The 20,252-nt window shown below is 35.3% G+C and overlaps 2 protein-coding genes across 2 annotated transcripts; one reads left to right on the plus strand and one right to left on the minus strand.

The window, feature by feature from the left end:
- The first annotated feature begins 1,484 nt into the window (after positions 1-1,484).
- On the plus strand, positions 1,485-12,331 carry LOC136223997 (uncharacterized). The gene is made up of 11 exons (XM_066012198.1): positions 1,485-1,706; positions 3,468-3,588; positions 3,663-3,817; positions 5,195-5,479; positions 5,586-5,715; positions 5,961-6,068; positions 6,152-6,254; positions 6,346-6,471; positions 6,628-6,821; positions 6,935-7,060; positions 12,024-12,331. Exons 2-10 carry the CDS (start codon positions 3,536-3,538, stop codon positions 7,026-7,028), a joined length of 1,248 nt encoding a protein of 415 aa, XP_065868270.1. The 5' UTR covers positions 1,485-1,706; positions 3,468-3,535; the 3' UTR covers positions 7,029-7,060; positions 12,024-12,331.
- LOC136222825 (uncharacterized) lies at positions 10,145-10,918 on the minus strand (the record flags this gene model as incomplete). The annotated part of the gene is made up of 1 exon (XM_066010532.1): positions 10,145-10,918. A coding segment is annotated over exon 1 (774 nt), but the record flags the coding sequence as incomplete, so codon positions are not given.
- Positions 12,332-20,252: the final 7,921 nt, after the last annotated feature.

Genomic DNA, 20,252 nt, shown 5'->3' on the forward strand with positions numbered 1-20,252 from the left:
AATTTTACCGATAACATCTAAAGTGGTGCAATTTTACCCATAACATTGTCAAGTTGGGTCAATTTGAGAAATAATTCACCAAACTGTCATCTCGGTCATAAATCTTGTCATCCACACTTCATGTGTGAGTCATTTTATCTCTCATTAGTAACAAATCATAAACATACAATTAGACGTGAATTTTTAAAAAAAAAAATTAAAAAAATATAATATCTATGGTACGAGTTGGACAAAAAAATTCAAAAAAATTTCGCTGAATTTATAAATTTTAATCTTCAATTCTATTATTCAATCACATAAAATATTAATTTTTTTAAAACGAGTTGATATGTAATTGGTGTAGAATAAGAAACAAAATATTGGTATTTTATAATAATGTATGAAATTGACCAAACCTACCAACGTTAAGGGTAAAATTGCTATTGACTGCAACGTTAAAGGTAAAATTGCACAATTTTAGACGTTAGGAGTAAAATTACTTCTGACTGTGAATATTAGGCGTATTTTTGCACCTTATTCCAAAAACAAATAGGCAAAATATATAGAGTGTACCAGGTAACGGGTACCTTAAGGTTGAATTATGGGGCATCCACCCAGGGTCCATGATTTTGAGGGGTCCAAAATTTTATTCTTTTATCCAGTATATGTCAAATTTTATTGGCACTACACCCATTTGGCTCTCCAAACTAAAATTTTAAAGTCAATTGGGACCATAAATTATCAAAATCACCAATCAAGTCCTTGAACAAAACAAAAATCATCAATTCAGTCATCGTCTTATCCTAAAATTAGAAAGAGTGATTATTTGATATAGACTGTAATAATCTCTGTGTGTTGTTTCAAAATGAATTTGAGGAAGATGGTATGAAACTGTTCAACATAATGATTTTCGATGAGACCTTAATTGATGATTTTCTTAGAATGATGATTCAATTGATGATTTTTGCATAGTTTAAGAATCTGATTGATGATTTTGATAGTTTAAGGTCCTAATTGAATTTGAAGCCTTAGTTTTGGAAGCCAAATGGGTATTGTACCAATTTTATTCTTGGCATTACACTCATTTTTGTCCCTAAATTAAAACTTCAAAGTCAATTAGGACCCTAAACTATCAAAATCATCATTTAGGTCCATAAATTAAGTAAAAATTATCAATTGAGTCTCTATCCTATCCTAAAATTAGAAACTGTAATTAAGTAAAAATCATCAATTGAGTCAATAATCTCTGTGTTGGTTCAAAATGGGTTTAGGGAAGAGAGTCTAAAACTGTTCAACCGAATGATTTTCGATTGATGATTTTTTTTAGAATGAAGACTTAATTGATGATTTTTGCTTAGTTTAGGGACCTGATTGGTGATTTTGATAGTTTAAGGTCCTAATTGAATTTGAAGCCATAGTTTAGGAAGCTAAATGGGTATTATGACAATTTTATTCTTTTATCCAGTATAAATTATATTAGTAGTCTTATATATTCACCTAGGTCTAGTGTTTATCACTGTCTGCTCTCCCTCCCTGCGATTTCACAAATCTTCCACTGAAATTTAACCTCTGCAAAAGTGCGATCAAATTCAAGGATTCAATTTCTTCAAGTGATTTTATCTATTCGTTTGCCTCTCCTTCTTCAATCTTCCGGCTCTGCTGCTGATTGCTGCGATTGGCTTCTCTCCCTTCAGTTGATTTGCTTCTTCTTAGGGCTGCGATTCTAGGTTAGCATCTTCATTTCTCAACCTAATGATCAATTCTCTTGTTGGTTCAATCCTCTTAATTTTCACTTTTCAACTTAATTTGCATAATAAGGTTTTCAAATTTGCATAAGTCTTCTGTTCATTCTCTTGTTGGTTATGTTCAGCTCCTTGAGGTTAGATTCAAACATAAGGTTTTCAATTTTGCTATCTCTTGTTAGTTATGTTTGTGTCGAAACCTCAACCGAAATTGAGCCATTTTTGTTTGTGTTTGATCAATTTTGTTTGTGTTTGAATTATGTACTGATCAATTCGAACATGCTTATTGCCCTGCCTTTCTATTTTCTTTCTTATAACCGGAGTGGTGAGACCCCAAAATTGAACTTTTGGGGCTATACTACCAATATATATTGTATTGAACTTCATTCTGTACATTTATTAACGGATGGATATTCTCCATGTCATATATTGTTTCTTGGATACAGATTGATGGTTAGTGTCAGATGGATACATTTATTGTATTGAACTTCATTCTATAGCTTTTAAGTGTGGAAGAGCCATAGGATTTGATTTTAGATGATAGATTAGTAAATTCTTTTATTGCACTAGTAACAGATGATATCATAGATGACCATTAGCTTCTATGTAAGTTTCTTTCTCTTCCTTTATGCAGCATATGAGAATTCAGAGAACAATTTAGTTATTGTGTGGAAATTCTATTTATTCGTTAATGATTAAGAATATGTGTTTCTTGTGGAAGCAAATGGTGTGTTAATTGGTTTGATTCAACTCATGGTTTCATTTGAGGAATATGAGAGATCATGGGAACAAAACAGAGAGTTGGGATGATATGGACACTTCTTCAGCTGATGCTGCTTATACCTCAAACCACAAATTAGATTAGTAAATCAACATTGTATAATTATTACATGATCTCCTTTATCTTCAAAAAAAGAAAGAAAGTATATATGAAGGGCCCCATATTTATCATCTTGCCCCGGGCCTCTAAACAGTCAGGAACGGCCCTGCCCATCCCATACCCTTTCATACAGGGTACGAGTAATCCCATTAGGGTCGGGTAATATGCCGGGTACCTGTTGCCATCCCTACTTATAAGAGACTAAACTGTTGAGTAAAACAAAAGTGAAGGACTAAATAATGTATTATTGAAATATAAGGAGTAAACAGTATGTTAGGAAAACGTATAGGGACTAATAAATTATTTATCCAAAATTAAATTCCAAATTCAGCCCAAACAGATCATTGTGAAAGTTGTTGGACTTCGTTGCATTTTACCCTGGAAAAGAAGAACCCATAAGGCCCAAATCGGCGAGTCTTCAGTTCTCTTCTCTCTTCTCCATCAAGCTCTTCAACACTCTTTCTTTGTCGTATCAGTGAAACCTTCCCCTCCTTGGTTCACATGCTTCTTCGACCTCACCTTTAGGTGTGTTTTTAAATGTTCTTAATGTTTTTGTTGTTTTCGCAATCAATTTTCTGTTTCTTTCTCTGTAATTTGCTGCTGTGAATTCCTCTTTCGACCATTTTCTTTTTTCTAAATTGAAGCTTTCATTTATTGATTTTCCATGACTTTTCGTCTCTATCTTTTGAGAAATGAAATCGTGATATATCTAGCTTTATTCGATTCGTTTCAGTTGCGATTAACTGCTGATAATTTGGTTTTCCTAAACTCTGTTTTGTTGTCGAGAAAACTAAGACATGTTGGCTTTAAGACTTAAAGTAATTATTTTATTTGCTCGTGATTTTATTTTTCGCTGTCTATTGTAGGAGCTAGCGGGGTAGTCGTGATTGGACGTTGAGACTCAGCAGTTTCGGGGGGAAATTTTTGGGTTATCATGCCAGACGTGCAATCTCTTGTCAATGATTTTGTTAACAAGCTTAAGAAGCGGTAAATTCCTTATTTGAAATAGAATTTCTGTTCTTCTGTTGATGTTATGTGCTAATTTTGTTTGTTGTGGCCAGTAAGATTGAGGGCTCACAAGCCACGGCCAGGCAGGCAGCTGAGCTGCTAAGGTCTGTAATTTCACAGCAGCGAGTGCCTCATACCAACCAGGCTGGAGCTTTGATTGATGCCATCAAAGGTGTTGGAGAGCAGCTAATTGCTGCAAACCCTGTTGGTATGTATGGCATTTAGTTTTCTAGTGTCTAAATGGTATGTTACTTGTTCTATTTTGTTCAATTGAATTGGTATTGATTGAGTTATTTGGTTATTAGCTGAGCTTATAAAAGTTACGAATTATATGGGAATACTGAACAGGGTACACTTTGATATGATTGCTAGAAGCACTAGTCAAAGAGGCAATGACATATATGTTTTTCTTATATATATGAAGTTGTATCATATAAGCAAAAGGTTGTAATTGTTGTATGTTCTCCAAATTTATTGAGAATTTTGATTTTTGTTACTTTATTTTTCTTAGAACTTGCAAAAAACATCTTGCTATTGAAACAACTTTTTTGTGTGTGTAGTGTAGACTGTAGAGTATGTTATGGGTCCGGGAATAGGATCTCGTCACGGGTCTTTCCACAGTGAAATCAGATACGATTCCTTTGTTGGTATTTGTACCTTTCTTTGAAGGACCTATTTGTACCCTTAAGAGATCACAATCTCTTCCTGAGATTTTTGACTTAAAATTCTGCTTTCCTTATGTTTATTCGATAAAAATCCCCTTTTAAAGAGGTACAATGACTCCTGATCACATAAGGTATCCTACCCTAAATAGGATTATACCAAAATAGGATTCTAAATGATAAAGACTAAAGATATTCCTAAATAACAAAAGACTCCTAAATAACAATAAAAACACTGTTAGTCTTCCTAAATAATAAATAATAAAAGACTCCTAAATAATGAAGACTCTTAAATAATAAAAACTCCTAAATACTATAACATAAAATACAACGATTGTAACGGAGTACTGCTAGAAAGAATTCAACTCGACCAAGATTCATTTCAATCTAGCTATGGAGGCTTACACTGGTAATTTTTACTGTTCTGGATTCTTTTTTGAAATGGTGATGCCAATGTGGTTTTTTCATGTTATCATGCACACTTATTTTTACTCCTTTTTTCTCTAGCTTCTTTCGTTTTGTTAATTTTCTGCACTAGCATGCTGTTGATCATCTATATTGTAAATGCCCCAATCATCTCAGCAACATTTCTTCGACTTATCCAAGATGCTATATTCACTGATTTATGTATATAGCCATCTTAACAGCATTCTCCTCGACATTCTTGTCTGAGCCATTCTTTTTTATGGACATGCTATGTGTTGTGGATTCCATAAAGAGAGAATAGGGAGAAAAAGGAGATGTATATAGGAATCACCCTTGTCGGTCGAATTCAATATGCCTAAAACGATGCATGGGACTGTTTTTCATTTCAGGAACAATTTCTTATCCACAATGTTTGTTTTTGTGTCGTTTTCCGAGGAATGTTGATGCTTGTATGTTTTCTAATCTGTTGATCTCTGCATTGTATAAACACGTTGCAGAGCTGGCTGTGGGTAACATAGTTAGGCGTGTTTTGCACATTATTAGGGAGGAGGATCTTTCTGTTGCAACAGATGCTATTGCGGGCTTGTCAGTTGTGAGTGATGATGATGATGATGATGGTAACCGAGATGATCACCCAGTTTTGTCTGCCGCTGCTGTTGCTGCTGCTGCAAGAAGCACTTTGCGCCCGCCTTCCTTGCAGACCTTGTTGGAGGACATGCCTGACTCAGCAGCTGTTCCTCGTACTTCTTCATCCGGTGGTGATTCTGAAGGAAAAAGCAAATGTAAGTTCTGTGTTTTTTATGATCCTTTGTGCTTTATTTTACAAATACTCCACTAGTATTCTTTGAATCTGAATTGGTGTAACCATCATTTCGTTGCTGTCATCAGCTGCTGATAAAAGTTGTAGAAGCCGGAAGCTGAAACACGATGTCATTGAAGCAGTTAATGAGCTTATACACGAGATTACAACTTGTCATGAAGAGATTGCTGAGCAAGCTGTGGAACATATCCATCACAAGTAATTAGTTTCTCCTTCCAATGAATTTATACTTTTCTTGTTTATACAGATCCATATGGTATTTTTGCTTGATTGTCTGCAGAAACCTCCTATTTTTGTAAGATGGTTATAGAATGTATAGTTCTCTGTTCTTGTTTATTGATTGTCATGCGGATCATATTGTATTGGATACTATTTTGTTCTGCATCACTAATGTCTTCATAATTTCTTTGTTTACTGATTCAACTACTAATTTATATCATCAGCGAGGTAATCTTAACTTTAGGCAGTTCAAGAACAGTTTTGGAATTTCTTTGTGCTGCGAAGGAGAAGAAACGATCATTCCGAGTATTTGTTGCTGAGGGTGCACCGAGGTTTGTTCAAATGGCTTGATCTTTGTTCAGTTTTGGCATTCTCTGTCATTGGATTTTCTCATCTTTAGTTGGTATTCCTCTAGGTATCAAGGGCATCTTCTTGCTAAAGAATTGGTTGCGAGAGGTTTGCAGACCACTTTGATTACTGATTCTGCAGTTTTTGCTATAATTTCTCGAGTGAATATGGTAAAAAGAGAAGTCCCCCCCACCCCCCACCCACTTTTTATTTCCTGCAGAAGTTTATGGACTGCTATTCATTTGGAACTTGTATGTGAAGGTTATAGTTGGAGCTCATGCAGTCATGGCTAATGGAGGTGTTATCACGCCTGTTGGATTGAATATGGTTGCACTTGCTGCTCAAAAACATGCAGTTCCTTTTGTTGTGCTTGCTGGAAGTCATAAGGTAACTTGTTACAACTTGCTCTAGATGTTCGGGAGTGAGCAAGCAAACCATCTTTCCATGGTCCTCTAAGTATCAGAATTGGAACGCCAATGTCACAAAACTTAATTTCTTAACATTAAACTGTCTTTTGACATGTGGTATTTTCGTACATGGCAGTTGTGCCCGTTGTACCCGCACAATCCTGAGGTCCTATTGAATGAATTGAGATCCCCATCTGAGCTTTTGGATTTTGGAGAATTCTCCGATTGCTTGGATTTTGGGGTAGGCACTGGTTCACCTCTTCTACATGTTGTCAATCCAACATTTGACTACGTCCCACCAAAGCTTGTTAGTCTCTTCATTACTGACACGTAAGTTCAACTACTCTTTGAAGATTGCCCCTTTGTTAGTCATTCTTCTTTTCGGATCAATGCATACAGCATTTAGCAATTCAACACGTACTAATCATCAATTTTGTTAACAGTGGAGGACATAATCCATCGTACATGTATAGACTCATTGCTGATTATTACTCTGCTGATGATTTGGTGGTGCAAAGAAGACCTTCTGGGAATTGAGGGAAAGATTTGATAGATTTACTAAATATTGAGTACGTATTCTCTTCTTTCTTCGTTTTCTTGTGTTTTTCTGTGCATTGTGCGTTTCGCCTTAAAGTCACATTATGTTATAGTGTGCTTGAAAAGCAAAATAGCTAATTTAGACTTCCTGTCGAATCTGGCCATGCCTCTTGAAACCCAAAAGTTATAGTTTTGCAGTCTTTTTCTAAGCTAAATTACTCTAACGGTCACTGAAGTTTGTCTTCTATTTTATTAAGGGCATTGAACTTCATTTTCTTTTAATAAAATTATTAAATTTCACATTTGATTTCAATACAGTTGTTTCGGGCCAATTTGTATATAAAAACTCACCAGAATGTTGACTTGACATATTAGTATATGCCAACTAAGCACCACGTCAGACAAGAATATGAATCTGGCCCATCAGTGTTCTTCTACACAAATGGGCCTGGAATGACTTTATTGAAATAAAATGTGAAGTTCTGTGATTCTAATGAATGAAAATGAAGTTCATTTACTTTTGTGAAACAAATCCTAAACTTCAATAACCTTTCTTGCATTTTACCCTATTTTTCTATGTTATCCAGCAGCGTATTTTAAATTGTTTTTCCAGAAAAATCAACCAACCACGAATATGAAATCTGATTCTTTTATTGGTTTGATTTGGGTTCACATATCCGTATTTTGCTTAATCTTCATATTTCAACAAAACAGCAATCCATATACTATTGTAGGTAGGATGAGATGAGAGTACTGAATCAGTCAGTTCCGATCACATGGACCTTAATGCCATGTAGTATTTGGTCATTCACCGTTAGATTTAGGAGTATTAGAATCTTAGGGTGGAGATTCAAAGCATCCTATGGTTTAGATTTAATAAGCCTAGATCTTATGTTACAACAACAACAACAACAACAAAGCCTTAGTCCCGAAATGATTCGGGGTCAGCTAACATGAACCATCATATAAAACCGTGAAATCAAGTCGTGTCAGCGACACAAATTCTCTCCCTCCACTCTTTCCTCTCCACTACCATATTTTCCTCAATCCCCAATACACTCATATCACTCTCGATCACCCTCCTCCAAGTTTGCTTAGATCTTCCCCTACCCCTCACCACTACATCCCTTTGCCACTTTTCAGTCCTCCTAACCGGCGCATCAAGCGCTCTTCGTCTTACATGGCCAAACCACCTTAGTCGGTTTTCCCTCATTTTATTCTCAATAGATGTAACCCCTACTTTTGTCCTAATTATTTCATTACTCACCCGATCCTTTCTCGTATGACCACACATCCATCTCAACATACGCATCTCCGCCACCGACATCTTATGAGTGTGACAGTGTTTCACTGCCCAACACTCCGTACCATATAACAGTGCTGGTCTGATTGCCGTGCGGTAGAATTTTCTCGTCAATCTATTTGGCATGCCGGGGTCACAAAGGAAACCCGTAGCGCTCTTCCACTTCGCCCAACCACATTTAATCCTATGAGCAACATCTCCATCTACTTCTCCATCCGTTTGGATAATAGATCCTAAGTACCGAAAGCAATCCGATGCCTGAACAACTCTCCCATCTAGGGTGATTGTCCCTGCCTCCCTACTCCTATCGCGGCTAAACTTACACTCCAAATATTCTGTCTTATTTCGGCTCAGCTTAAAGCCTCTAGATTCTAAAGTTTGTCTCCATAGTTCCAACTTCCTCTCCACGCCTTCTTTCGTCTCATCAACCAACACAATATCATCTGCAAACAACATGCACCATGGTATACCATCTTGAAGTGAACTCGTTAGTTCATCCATAACGATGGCAAAAAGAAACGGGCTTAGTGCAGAACCTTGATGCACTCCAATCGTAATAGGGAACTCTTCAGTCTTCCCAACACTGGTGCGTACACTCGTGCATGCTCCCTCATACATGTCCTTTATGATGTCAACATATTTCCGCGAAATGCCTTTCTTTATTAGGGCCCACCAAAGTACTTCCCTTGGTACCTTATCATATGCCTTCTCCAAGTCAATGAAAACCATATGCAAGTCTTTCTTCTTATTTCGATAGTGCTCCATTAATTGTCTCATTAGGTGGATGGCTTCCATAGTTGATCTTCCCGGCATAAAACCAAACTGGTTTTCCGAGATCTTCACCGTCCTCCTTAGCCTTTGTTCGATCACTCGCTCCCACAATTTCATAGTGTGACTCATTAATTTGATTCCCCGATAGTTGGCACAATCTTGGACATCGCCTTTGTTCTTATACAACGGGATTAGGATACTTTTCCGCCATTCGGATGACATCTTATTGTTTCTCCAAATTTTGTTGAAGAACGTCGTCAACCATTCGATTCCTCTCTCCCAAACATCTCCAAATCTCAATAGGGATGCCATCAGGTCCTACTGCTTTCTTCAATCTCATCTTATTTAATGCCATTTTGACTTCACCCTTTTGAATTCTCCGTATGCATTCACGATTTATCATATCGTGAGGGATACTTATATCTCCGACCTTTTGTCCGCGATCTCCATTAAATAAGTTATCAAAATAGGACCTCCATCGTTCCTTGATATCCTTATCTCCAACTAGGACTTTTTGGTCCACATCCTTCACACATTTAACTTTTCCGAGATCTCGCGTCTTCCTATCTCTCATCCGAGCAATTCTATATATGTCTCTTTCCCCTTCCTTCGTATCCTATCTTGTGTACAAATCCCGATTCACCTTTGTTCTAGCATCTCGTATGACCTTCTTTACTTCCCTTTTAGCCTCTTTGTACTTTTCGTAGTTCTCATCACTCCTGCACTTCCCTAATATTTTATAGGATTCTCGCTTACTCTTTACTGCTTGTCGTACTTCTTCTGTCCACCAAGATGTGTCCTTACCCGGTGGCATGCTACCTTTAGATTCCCCTAGAACTTCCTTCGCTACTTCCCTTATACTATGCTCCATCTTAGTCCATATCGAATCTATATCTAAATCCATATTACATGTCCAAATATCTTTTTTGGCCATCTCATCCACAAATTTTTGTTGATTCTCCCCTTGCAGTTTCCACCACTTAATCTTAGTCTCTACTTGTGGTGTTTGTTTTCTTATACATTTCATACTTCGAAAATCAAGCACCACTACTCTATGTTGGGTTGTCGTACTCTCACCAGGGATCACCTTACAATCAATATAACTCTTTCTCCAAGCACTCCTTACTAGGAAGAAGTCAATTTGGCTCGCATTACCGCCACTCCGATAAGTCACTAAGTGGGATGTTCTTTTCATAAACCATGTGTTCATGATACTCAAGTCATAGGCTGATGCGAATTCCAAGATATCATTTCCTGCTTCATTTTTATCTCCAAAACCATACCCTCCATGAACACTCTCAAACCCATCTCGTCTAGAACCTACGTGTCCATTGAGATCACCACCTAGTACCATCTTTTCATCGTTAGGAACCTGTTGCACCACTTTCTCTAAGTCCTCCCAAAAAGCTTGTCTTATAGAGACATCTAATCCTATTTGTGGCGCATATGCACTTATGACATTCACAACCTCATCTCCTATCACAAGCTTAACACTCATAATCCTATCGCTCTTCCTAGACACCGCTACTACATCATCAATATACTCCCTATCAATAAGAATACCTACTCCATTTCTACCCTTATTTTTTCCTGAGTACCACAGTTTATAACTCCAAGGAGCTATCTCTCTAGCCTTGGCTCCAACCCACTTGGTTTCTTGTAGGCACATTTTATTTATTCTCCTCCTCTTCATAACATCTACAATTTCAGCTAATTTTCCTGTCAAAGAGCCTATGTTCCATGTCCCAAAGCGTAACCTATTACCCCTACCCCTACCAGTACCATGGACTAGCTTATTTACCCGCAACCCTTGCATATTTTTCACTACACCCGGGTCTAAGAAGTGCAGCGCGTCGCTGAGTAGGGAACGCCCCCACGATATTCATATTATGGTTCATGTCATAAGATGTGGCTAAGTTTTACGCTGGCCGCCACAAACCTACCGCAACCCTCCTCCTTTGTCCGGGCTTGGGACCGGCTGTAAATGCCACCAAGTGACCCTCACAGGCGGAGTTAAGCCTAGATCTAATGTTAAATGACTAAATTCATTTGGTCATTAAGGTGCATGTGAACACGGCTGCTGAATCAGTATAGTAGCTTTGTTTCAAGCTAGATGCTCAACTCGAGTAGAGGTGTGCATTATTCAGTAAAAACCGAATTATCGAACCGACTCAATTCGGTTTTTTTAGCTTTTCAGTTTGGAATTGGTTATAGTTTTATACATATTTCGGTTCGATTTTGGAAAAAAATGTAAAAAAACCGAACCAAATTGAACTACTCATGGTATCATGCATTTATATATCTATTTTGAATAGAAACTGGGAAGAAGAGGGAAAAGGAAAGCTGCTGGACTTCCCAACTAGTATTTATATATGTATATATAGTATGAAGCACCGACATGGGTGCAACAAACGTCAATTTAGAAAAATATGAGACATGGATGCTGGCATGTATATACGCATATTTGATTTTAGAAGTTTATTTTATTTATTTTTTAATTATGGTTGAGATAATTTAGTATCTTTGGAAAGTACTCTAATTTTCCTTTGTTGTTGAGGCAAATTAATTGAGGAAATATACAGTGATTTCATTTGTTTGTATTTTTTTTTATCAAAATCCCGTTTAAAACTGAAGCTCGATTCTGTTATAGTTCGGTTTTACATGCTATTTGGTTCAGTTTTAATAATTTTGGTATGGCATTCCGTTTGATTTAGGAGCGGCCTCTTGTCCCCAGTACACCCTTGTGGTGGGACCCCTCCCCGGACCCTCGCTTAAGTGGGGACGCGTAGTGCATCTGGCCGCCCTTTTTTTTTTTTTTTTATAAACCCCTATCAGTTCGACTACCGAACGCAGATGTTCATCTTTACAGAATCCTTACATCTATAAGATTTGTAATATATTGAACAATTCCTACATTTCAGGGTATACGCCTGTATGTAGAAGCATGGTAGCAACTCAGTCAGCTGCTGTTCGTGACATTTTCTTCGTTTTGCTTTCGGACAGTTCGAAAAAGGCGGATGGAGAAATTAAGGTAATTAGCTGTGTAAGGTACAATCTTAACGTTCCTGTAATCTTGGAAAAGGAAAAAAGACATGAGTAACATAGAGACATGCCCGGGAATGGTCATTTTTGTTATTGTGACAGAATTAAAGAATGGAAAATCGGATTTTGTATCTGTGAATTAGAGGCTTCGTATATTACGAGAAAAGTGATGATGCTTATTTTGAAACACCGGTATTAGATGTTAGAACAACTGCTGTAACTTTTTCTGTTGCAGCAACATCTGATATTGAACATCGGTTTCGTATAATCTCTAACAACCTAGACAAAAGTCGGGAATTTTTTGAACACCGGTTTCGTATGCTCTCAACTTTGACCTAACTTTATGGTTACTGAAATTTTGGGATGGGACATAAAATTTCTTGAATTTTGCCTTTTACGCTTCTTTTGGAAGGACAATGGAAAGTGGATGATGTACTAATGGACAATGTATATTATATTGGCTCTTATTTGAGAAATATCTCCATTTAATGCCACGATCAAGATCTTCGTGATTTGAATCATACGATTCGACTCGGTTCATGATTCGACTTTGTTGCAAGTAAAAAGGAAGTTCTTTTAAAATTTATCCTTCTGATATTAGAACCTCATATTCCGTCTTTAACTGCCGTAACACATTTTTTACATGCAATTTTTTTTTTTTTATGCAATCGAGTGGTTAATTGACTACATTTTAAATAAGTTGAGTGGGCGATTGGAACATTTTGAAAGACTAAAAAATTAAAAAAAATCATAATCAAAATTCAAAACTGAATGCAATTTATAAGAATTGTTGTGATTTGAGAATCAAGAGATTATAATTCCATCTAGGTTAGGTTGATATGAATTCTTTCGGGACAAATTAGAATTGCATTTTAAATTAATATTATATGCAATTTTAAGTTTAATATGAAAAATATTTTATATTTTATAATATTAAGTATTGGAAGAAAATCTTATGATACGGTCACGATTCACAAAATAAGTAGTATTTCGATTAATGAGTTGAATTTCAATTTGACGTGCCTTTTAGGCTTCTGATATTAGTTGGATGGCATAATCCAGATGATTTGTTGCTTTTAATTAAAATGCATTTTTTAAACATCGAGTTACATTATACGTACATTTTTTAGTAGCGTTTCAGTTTGTGTTGGTTCCTCCTTTTAATAACCATTCATATACACCTCCTTCAAACAAAGTCTTATTAACATATCTACTATTAGCAAAGTTATTTCTAGGCGCTAATTGAATGGATAGAGTTCTTAGAAATTAATTGGGAATTAAATAGATCTGTTTTTTTTTGTATTTTTAAAATTTTAATAAATAAACTATTATAAATACAATTAAAATATAAGTTATACAATATAAAAATAATAATATAAAATATTTAAGATAGAATATATATATATATATATATATATATAAATTAAAAATTAAAATAAAATTCAAGAGCCAATTTGTTTAAATAAAATTTTAATAGTATTTTATCTAAAATTAAAAAAATTAAAATAAAATTCAAGAGCCAATTTTTTTTACACGGGGCGTCTAGAGCCGTCTAGGTGGCAAAAAAATTGGTAAACCGTGCCCGACTTGAAAAATTCCGGATAGTGTTCTAAAAATTCTTGCCTAAGCGCCCAATTTTTAGAACACTCACTACTAACAATAAATGCACAATAAAATGAAGAGTTCCTTTTTTTTTTATCTTTCTTGGAACAAGTAATAAAAAGTAGGATAAGGTACAAAAATACTTTCAAAGTTGGCAGTCAAGAGTAATTTTACCATTAATATTTAAAATGATGCAATTTTATCACTAACCATATTGACAACCCAGATTAAATGTTAGTTGTATAAATTTGAAAAAAAAATTTATCAAACCATTTTCTGTGTCATTAATCATGTTATAACCGCAAATGTGCGTCTTTTTTTATCATTAATTAGTAACAGTCTTAAATATAACCATAAATTTCTTTTTGTACAAGTTGGACAAAAAAATCCAAATATTTCCTCAAATTTAAAAATATTAATATCAAATTCTATTATGAAATTATAAAAAATGTATTTTTCTTAAGAAACAACTGATATGCAACTCATGCAAATTACAGTAAAAATATATGTGTTCTTAATTATGTCTAAAATTGGTCCAACTTACAAATGTTAGGGATAAAATTGATGTTGGCTATCAATGTTAGGTGTAAAGTCGTACTATTTTAGACGTTAATAGTAAAAGTGTTCTCGGTTGTCAATGTTAAAGGGTATTTTTACACATTATCACATAAAGATTTGGAAAACGTTACACAATCAATACTATGATTATTGGATAAGAACAAATTGGGATCTCACATGTAAAATGTTGCATTAACGTTTCAATGACAAAGCAATTTAAAACCGTATAGAGAATATCTAATAGAGGGTGCTTGATTGATTGTTTGGTGAAGTGATGATGACTTTGAAAACCTTGGAGTGTGCCATATATATTGGAGTGACAATCGGTGCTTAAAAATTTCTAGTAATGTTGTCACTTTTTGATACTATTATTTTGCTTTTTTTAATATAAAAAATTATTTAATTGCTTACTATAATTATAAATAAAAAAAATTGAGCAATAGAGGATGTATTTTTGAGATAATATTTACTATTAAAATAAATTATATGTAAAATAATTATTTATAGGCGATCATTGTCATTATTAAAACATTTTTTTTAATAAAAGTTAATGAAAGTGATGCGCAAGATTGATGAAATAAAATATTATATTTTAATACAATATGTTAAGTTTTGGTAATTTTTTAAACATATTCTACTGGAGATGCTCTTAACCGAAGATGTCACATTAACTTCGACTCATATTAAGAGTTTTCCATGCGGTGAAGCTCTTATTCTAGTGGTTGAGAACATACATATGACTAGGAAGGTCATAGGTTCGAATCACATGAGGTGTGGTGATGATTTTTCTTTATTATTTACTGTAAGCGCATTGTGCGCAATTTAAATAAAAAGGTTGTAAGAACTGGACCTGGTAGGCAAATAAGTTCAGAGGTACTTAAAATAAAACATCATTGAAACTTGTTGAATCGATCGGTTGAACCATTAAACTGAAAAATCGTTCATGGATTAGTGGATTTCACGGATCAAAATTTTAGCTCTATTAAGGAAATTAAAATTTAAGTTGGATTTTACTATTATTTTTTTAATAATTCATTAATGAATTAATTATTAGATAAGTTTTTGAGAATTTGAGGGTTTGTGCGTTACAAAAACTTTATTACTTTAATTTTTATTCATACTTTCAGTTTTTTCCACAGTGATACGGAGATATTACCTCTTTTACTTTCGAATTTATAATTATATAATACATAAAAAATTTAATTTCTAATTCTATATTTATAATTTCTATTAACTTTCTATGAATTAAGATAGAAAAGAAGAGAAAGGATTTCTGTTATTGAATGAATAAAAAACAAAACAGAGATTACAAGTATTTATATACAGCAGCAATTAAAACCTAGCAACTTGACTTTCATATAATGTCAATAATACCCTCATTCATTTCTGCATATTACTAACTATAATTCAACAGTCCTCCCTCAAGTTGAAATACTTGACAATTTTCAACTTGACATCTTTGAATTTCATGTGCAGTTTGCTTCTGCTACAACTTCATAAGTGTACAACTGCATTATATGTAATGCTGATGCCATTTGAGCACCAGTTAAAGGCTTTGTTAACAAATCCGCTAGCTGTTGTGATGTACTGATATAAGGTGTACTTATAAAACCTGATTCCATGTGCTGCCTGACTATGTGACAATCAATCTCTACATGTTTCATCTGTTCATGGAACACAAGGTTAGCTGCTATATGTATTGCGGCTTGGTTATCGCAGAATAAAGGGATATGCAACTGTGGTTGATACTGAAATTCATTCAACAAATATGATAACCACTTGAGCTCACATGAAGCAGTGGACATGGCTCTATATTCTGCTTCTGCAGAACTTTTGCTCACTGTGCTCTGCTTTTTGGACTTCCATGAAATTAAATTCTGACCAATAAGTACACAATACCCTGTCACAGACTTTCGTGTCACTTTGCATCTTCCCCAGTCAGAGTCACAATAAGCCTCCATATGTATCAAATCACCATCACTTCTGTAAAACAACCCTGTATAAATTGAACCTTTTAAATACCGAACCACATGCATTGCTGCTTCCATTTGCAAGGTTGTTGGAGCATTCATATATTGAGATAATTGTTGTGTAGCATATGCTATATCTGGTCTAGTGAAACCCAGATACAGTAATCTACCAACAAGCCTTCTGAATCTTTCTGGCTCATGACATGAAGGAGATTCATCTTCCAGGTTAATTCCACTCTGAAAAGGACTGCTCACACTGTTAGCTTTGTTCATTCCTGTGTCTTCAATCAAGTCTTTTATGTATTTAGACTGTGAAATCATGAGCCCCTTGTCTGATCTAGCTAGCTCAATTCCAAGGAAGAATTTTGCTTCTCCCATATCCTTGATAGTAAAAGACTCATCCAGTGCCTTTTTAGTTTCATCTATTAGCTTCATTGAAGTGCCAGTGATTAAAACATCATCAACATAGACTATTAAAGCTATGAAATGATTATCTGTTGTTCGTTTTGTGAACAAACAATATTCATGAATAGATTTCACATACCCCAATTGTAAAAGCTTGTTCGTGAATGCCTTATTCCACTGCCTTCCAGCTTGCTTGAGGCCATACAAAGATTTCTCCAATTTGCACACCATACCCTGACTGTCATATCCTTCTGGCGCTTCCATATAAAGTTCTTCCTCAATAAAACCATGCAAGTATGCATTGTTTATATCAATTTGCTGAACTGGCCGATTGTTTGAAGTAGCCACTGCAAGAAATACTCTGACAGTTGTGACTTTTGTCACTAGAGAATAACTGTCATGATAATCTATTCCAAACCTCTGGTTGTAACCCCTAGCCACAAGTCTGGCTTTATACCTGGAAACAGTTCCATCTGCATTATATTTCACTTTAAAAATCCATCTTGAGGTAATGGTCATCTTCCCTTCTGGAAGTGTAACTAATTTCCATGTTTTGTTTCTTTCTAATGCTGCTATCTCCTCAGCCATTGCTTGTTCCCATTTAGGATTCCCTTTTCCTTCAGCATAATTTTTAGGCTCATGTTCCTTATGTAATTCAGCTAAATAAGCGGACTGTGTTGTGCTCATTAATAAGGAACTTTGCCCTTCATGTGCTACATGATTAACCACGAAATCCTTCATCCAGATAGGTTGAGAGTGCTGCCTGGTAGATCTTCTACCTTGTGTATTATTTGATGTATTAATTCTTGCTATTTCAGAATTGTGCACATCGTGTTCCTCCATATGATCAGTCTCATCAACTGCCTCTGAAAGCTGATTATTATCAAAAGATTCTGATAATATATTTGGTGTTGCATGGTGATCTTGAACGTCATCATCATCTGAAATAACACTTGGTTCAACTCTTATCAAAGGTGATTGAATTGTCTACATGGATGTGAGAGTATCCTGCAAAATGGAAATGTTAGTTGCATAGGGAAAACATGCTTCATTAAACTTCACATCCCTGGATGTGCACAGTTTGTTTGTGATTGGATTATACATCTTCCATCCCTTCTGTCCTGTAGAATACCCCAGATATATACAAGGTATAGATCTATCATCAAATTTTCCCCTGTTTGGATTTACATTGAGCACATATCCTTTGCAGCCAAAAATCTTAAGATCAACATAATTTGGCTCCTTGCCATACAAAACCTGGAATGGTGATTTCCAATTCAAAACCTTGGTAGGAGATATGTTGAGTAATGTTGTGGCATGTAACATAACCTCCCCCCAAAACTTGGTTGGTAAAACACTCTCTTTCAATAATGCCCTTGCAACAGACGTCAAACTTCTATATCTCCTCTCTACCACTCCGTTTTGCTGAGGTGTGTATACACAAGATTTTTGATGCAGAACTCCATTTTTGTGTAGTACAGATTGAGTTGCTTGACTTATAAATTTTGTACCATGATCAGTTCTTATGCATTTGACAGTTTTCTGAAATTGTGTTTTGATCATAATCAAGAAATTGTCAATTAAGACACTCACTTGATCCTTGTGTTTGAACAAAATTGTCCACATTGCCCTACTATGATCATCCACAATAGTCAGTATGTATCTGTCACCACTTAAGGATACCTGTTTATAAGGCCCCCAACAATCAAGGTGTAACAAATCAAAAACATTTATTGACTTCACTGTGCTATTACAAAATGACATCTTTGTTTGTTTAGCCCTTATACAAACGTCACACTGGCTAAAACATTGAGGATCAGCAAATTGAAATACATGAGACAAGTTCTCCGCAGACATATGCCCTAATCTCTTATGCCATAACAACATATTTTGAGATTCTTCTTTTACAGATAACACTGTAAAATCATTATTCAAACTACAAATTTGCATTATTACATTTTTCTTAAAGGATTCTTCATCCAGATAGTACAATCCATTCCTCAATCTCCCCACTGCTATGACATTCTCACATTTCTGGTCCTGCAAAATACAGTATTTAGCCCAGAATTTCACTGTAATCTTCTGATCAATCATCAATCTGCTAATTTATAATAGATTCTGCTGAAAATTTGACACATATAACACATTTTGCAAATGAAATCCTTGCTGAAAGTGTACTTCACCTTTGTGATTTACCACATGTACTTCACCAGTTGGCAAAAATATTCTTCTAGGATGATCTAATTTAACAATATTACTCATAATTGCTAAATTAGAGGTCATATGTGTTGTTGCCCCTGAATCTATTATCCATTCAATATGTGTGACATTAGCATTAGTGAGAGAGCTACCTTCACAGGCACCTGCAAATCCAGCAAAAGCAGAGAATTCTTGTTGCTGTTCAGGCTGTTTCCCCTTCAATGCTCTTTGAACCTCCTTTTGCATGATCTCTAACCTTTGTAACATATCTTGCATTGAGTCTTTCCTGCATATCTCACTACTTTCATCAAAATCATTGTTAGACAAAGGATTTTCAAGATCAGATGATTGCTCTTGAGTCATATTAGCTTGATGTTTGGCAGGTCCAGTTATTCTTTTCCCTTTGAACCAATCTGGATATCCTTTGATCCTAAAACAGTCTGCACGTTCATGTCCTTCCTTTCTACAATATGAACAAAGCTTATCTGACTTGTTTTTGGTGCCATAACTACCTTTTCCACCAGCATGATTATTTCCAAAACTTTGCTTTTTACCAGTAGACATATTCACAAATTCAATTGAATTATTATTAGAACTTCCGCTCCGTTGTTTCTCAATGCGAGAAAGCATAGAGAATGCCTTATTAACTGAAGGCAAAGGCTCCATTATCAAGATTTGATCACGCACATGATCAAATTCAGCATTTAGACCAGAAAGAAATTGCATTAACTGTTCATCCTCAATTTGAGTTTGAGCAAGTTTTCTTGATTCTCCACAAGTACAGTTTTCAATAGGCTTCAAAATTGAATACTCATCCCACAACATTTTCATTTTATTGGAAAAATCAACCAATGACATACCTCATTGAGTGAGACTGCAAATCTCCTTGCGAAGTTGAAAAATCAGCGGTCCATTGCTTTCTCCGTACCTTTGCTCTATCTCTTTCCACAGTCCTCGAGCAGATTTAGCATGTATAAACACTGCAGCTAAATCTTTGGTGAGAGAGTTTAGAATCCAGGAAAATACAAGATCATCTGTTTCTTTCCACTTTAGATGTGCTGCTGAGGTTCGATCTGTTGGTTCTTCATCATGTAAGATGAAATTTGACCTTCGCTTTGCACTTATGGCCAACAATAGTGCTCTTTTCCATAGATTGTAATTCTTGCCATCTAGAATGATGTTTACAATCACCAAACCTGGATTATCATTGCTCTGATTGTTCGAAGTATTCATTGTGGTTTCTGAAATCAAATTCTCAGAATTGTTGTTGTTTGAGATGCAATTATCAGAATCGCGATCGTCTCCCTCTCTATCTTCAGACTCCGAATCACTTGATTCTTGCGTTTCTTCACGGCTTGCATTCAATACATCAAC

The sequence above is a fragment of the Euphorbia lathyris genome, chromosome 3, assembly GCF_963576675.1.
Source record: "Euphorbia lathyris chromosome 3, ddEupLath1.1, whole genome shotgun sequence".
NCBI classification, from domain to species: domain Eukaryota; kingdom Viridiplantae; phylum Streptophyta; class Magnoliopsida; order Malpighiales; family Euphorbiaceae; genus Euphorbia; species Euphorbia lathyris.

Bases quoted from the DNA above. Each gene is read 5' to 3' on its own strand.
- LOC136223997 (XM_066012198.1), top strand. From the start codon at position 3,536: ATGCCAGACGTGCAATCTCTTGTCAATGATTTTGTTAACAAGCTTAAG. The intron at 3,589-3,662 runs GTAAATTCCTTA...TGTTGTGGCCAG, and splicing joins GTTAACAAGCTTAAGAAGCG to TAAGATTGAGGGCTCACAAG. The intron at 6,472-6,627 runs GTAACTTGTTAC...CGTACATGGCAG, and splicing joins TGCTTGCTGGAAGTCATAAG to TTGTGCCCGTTGTACCCGCA.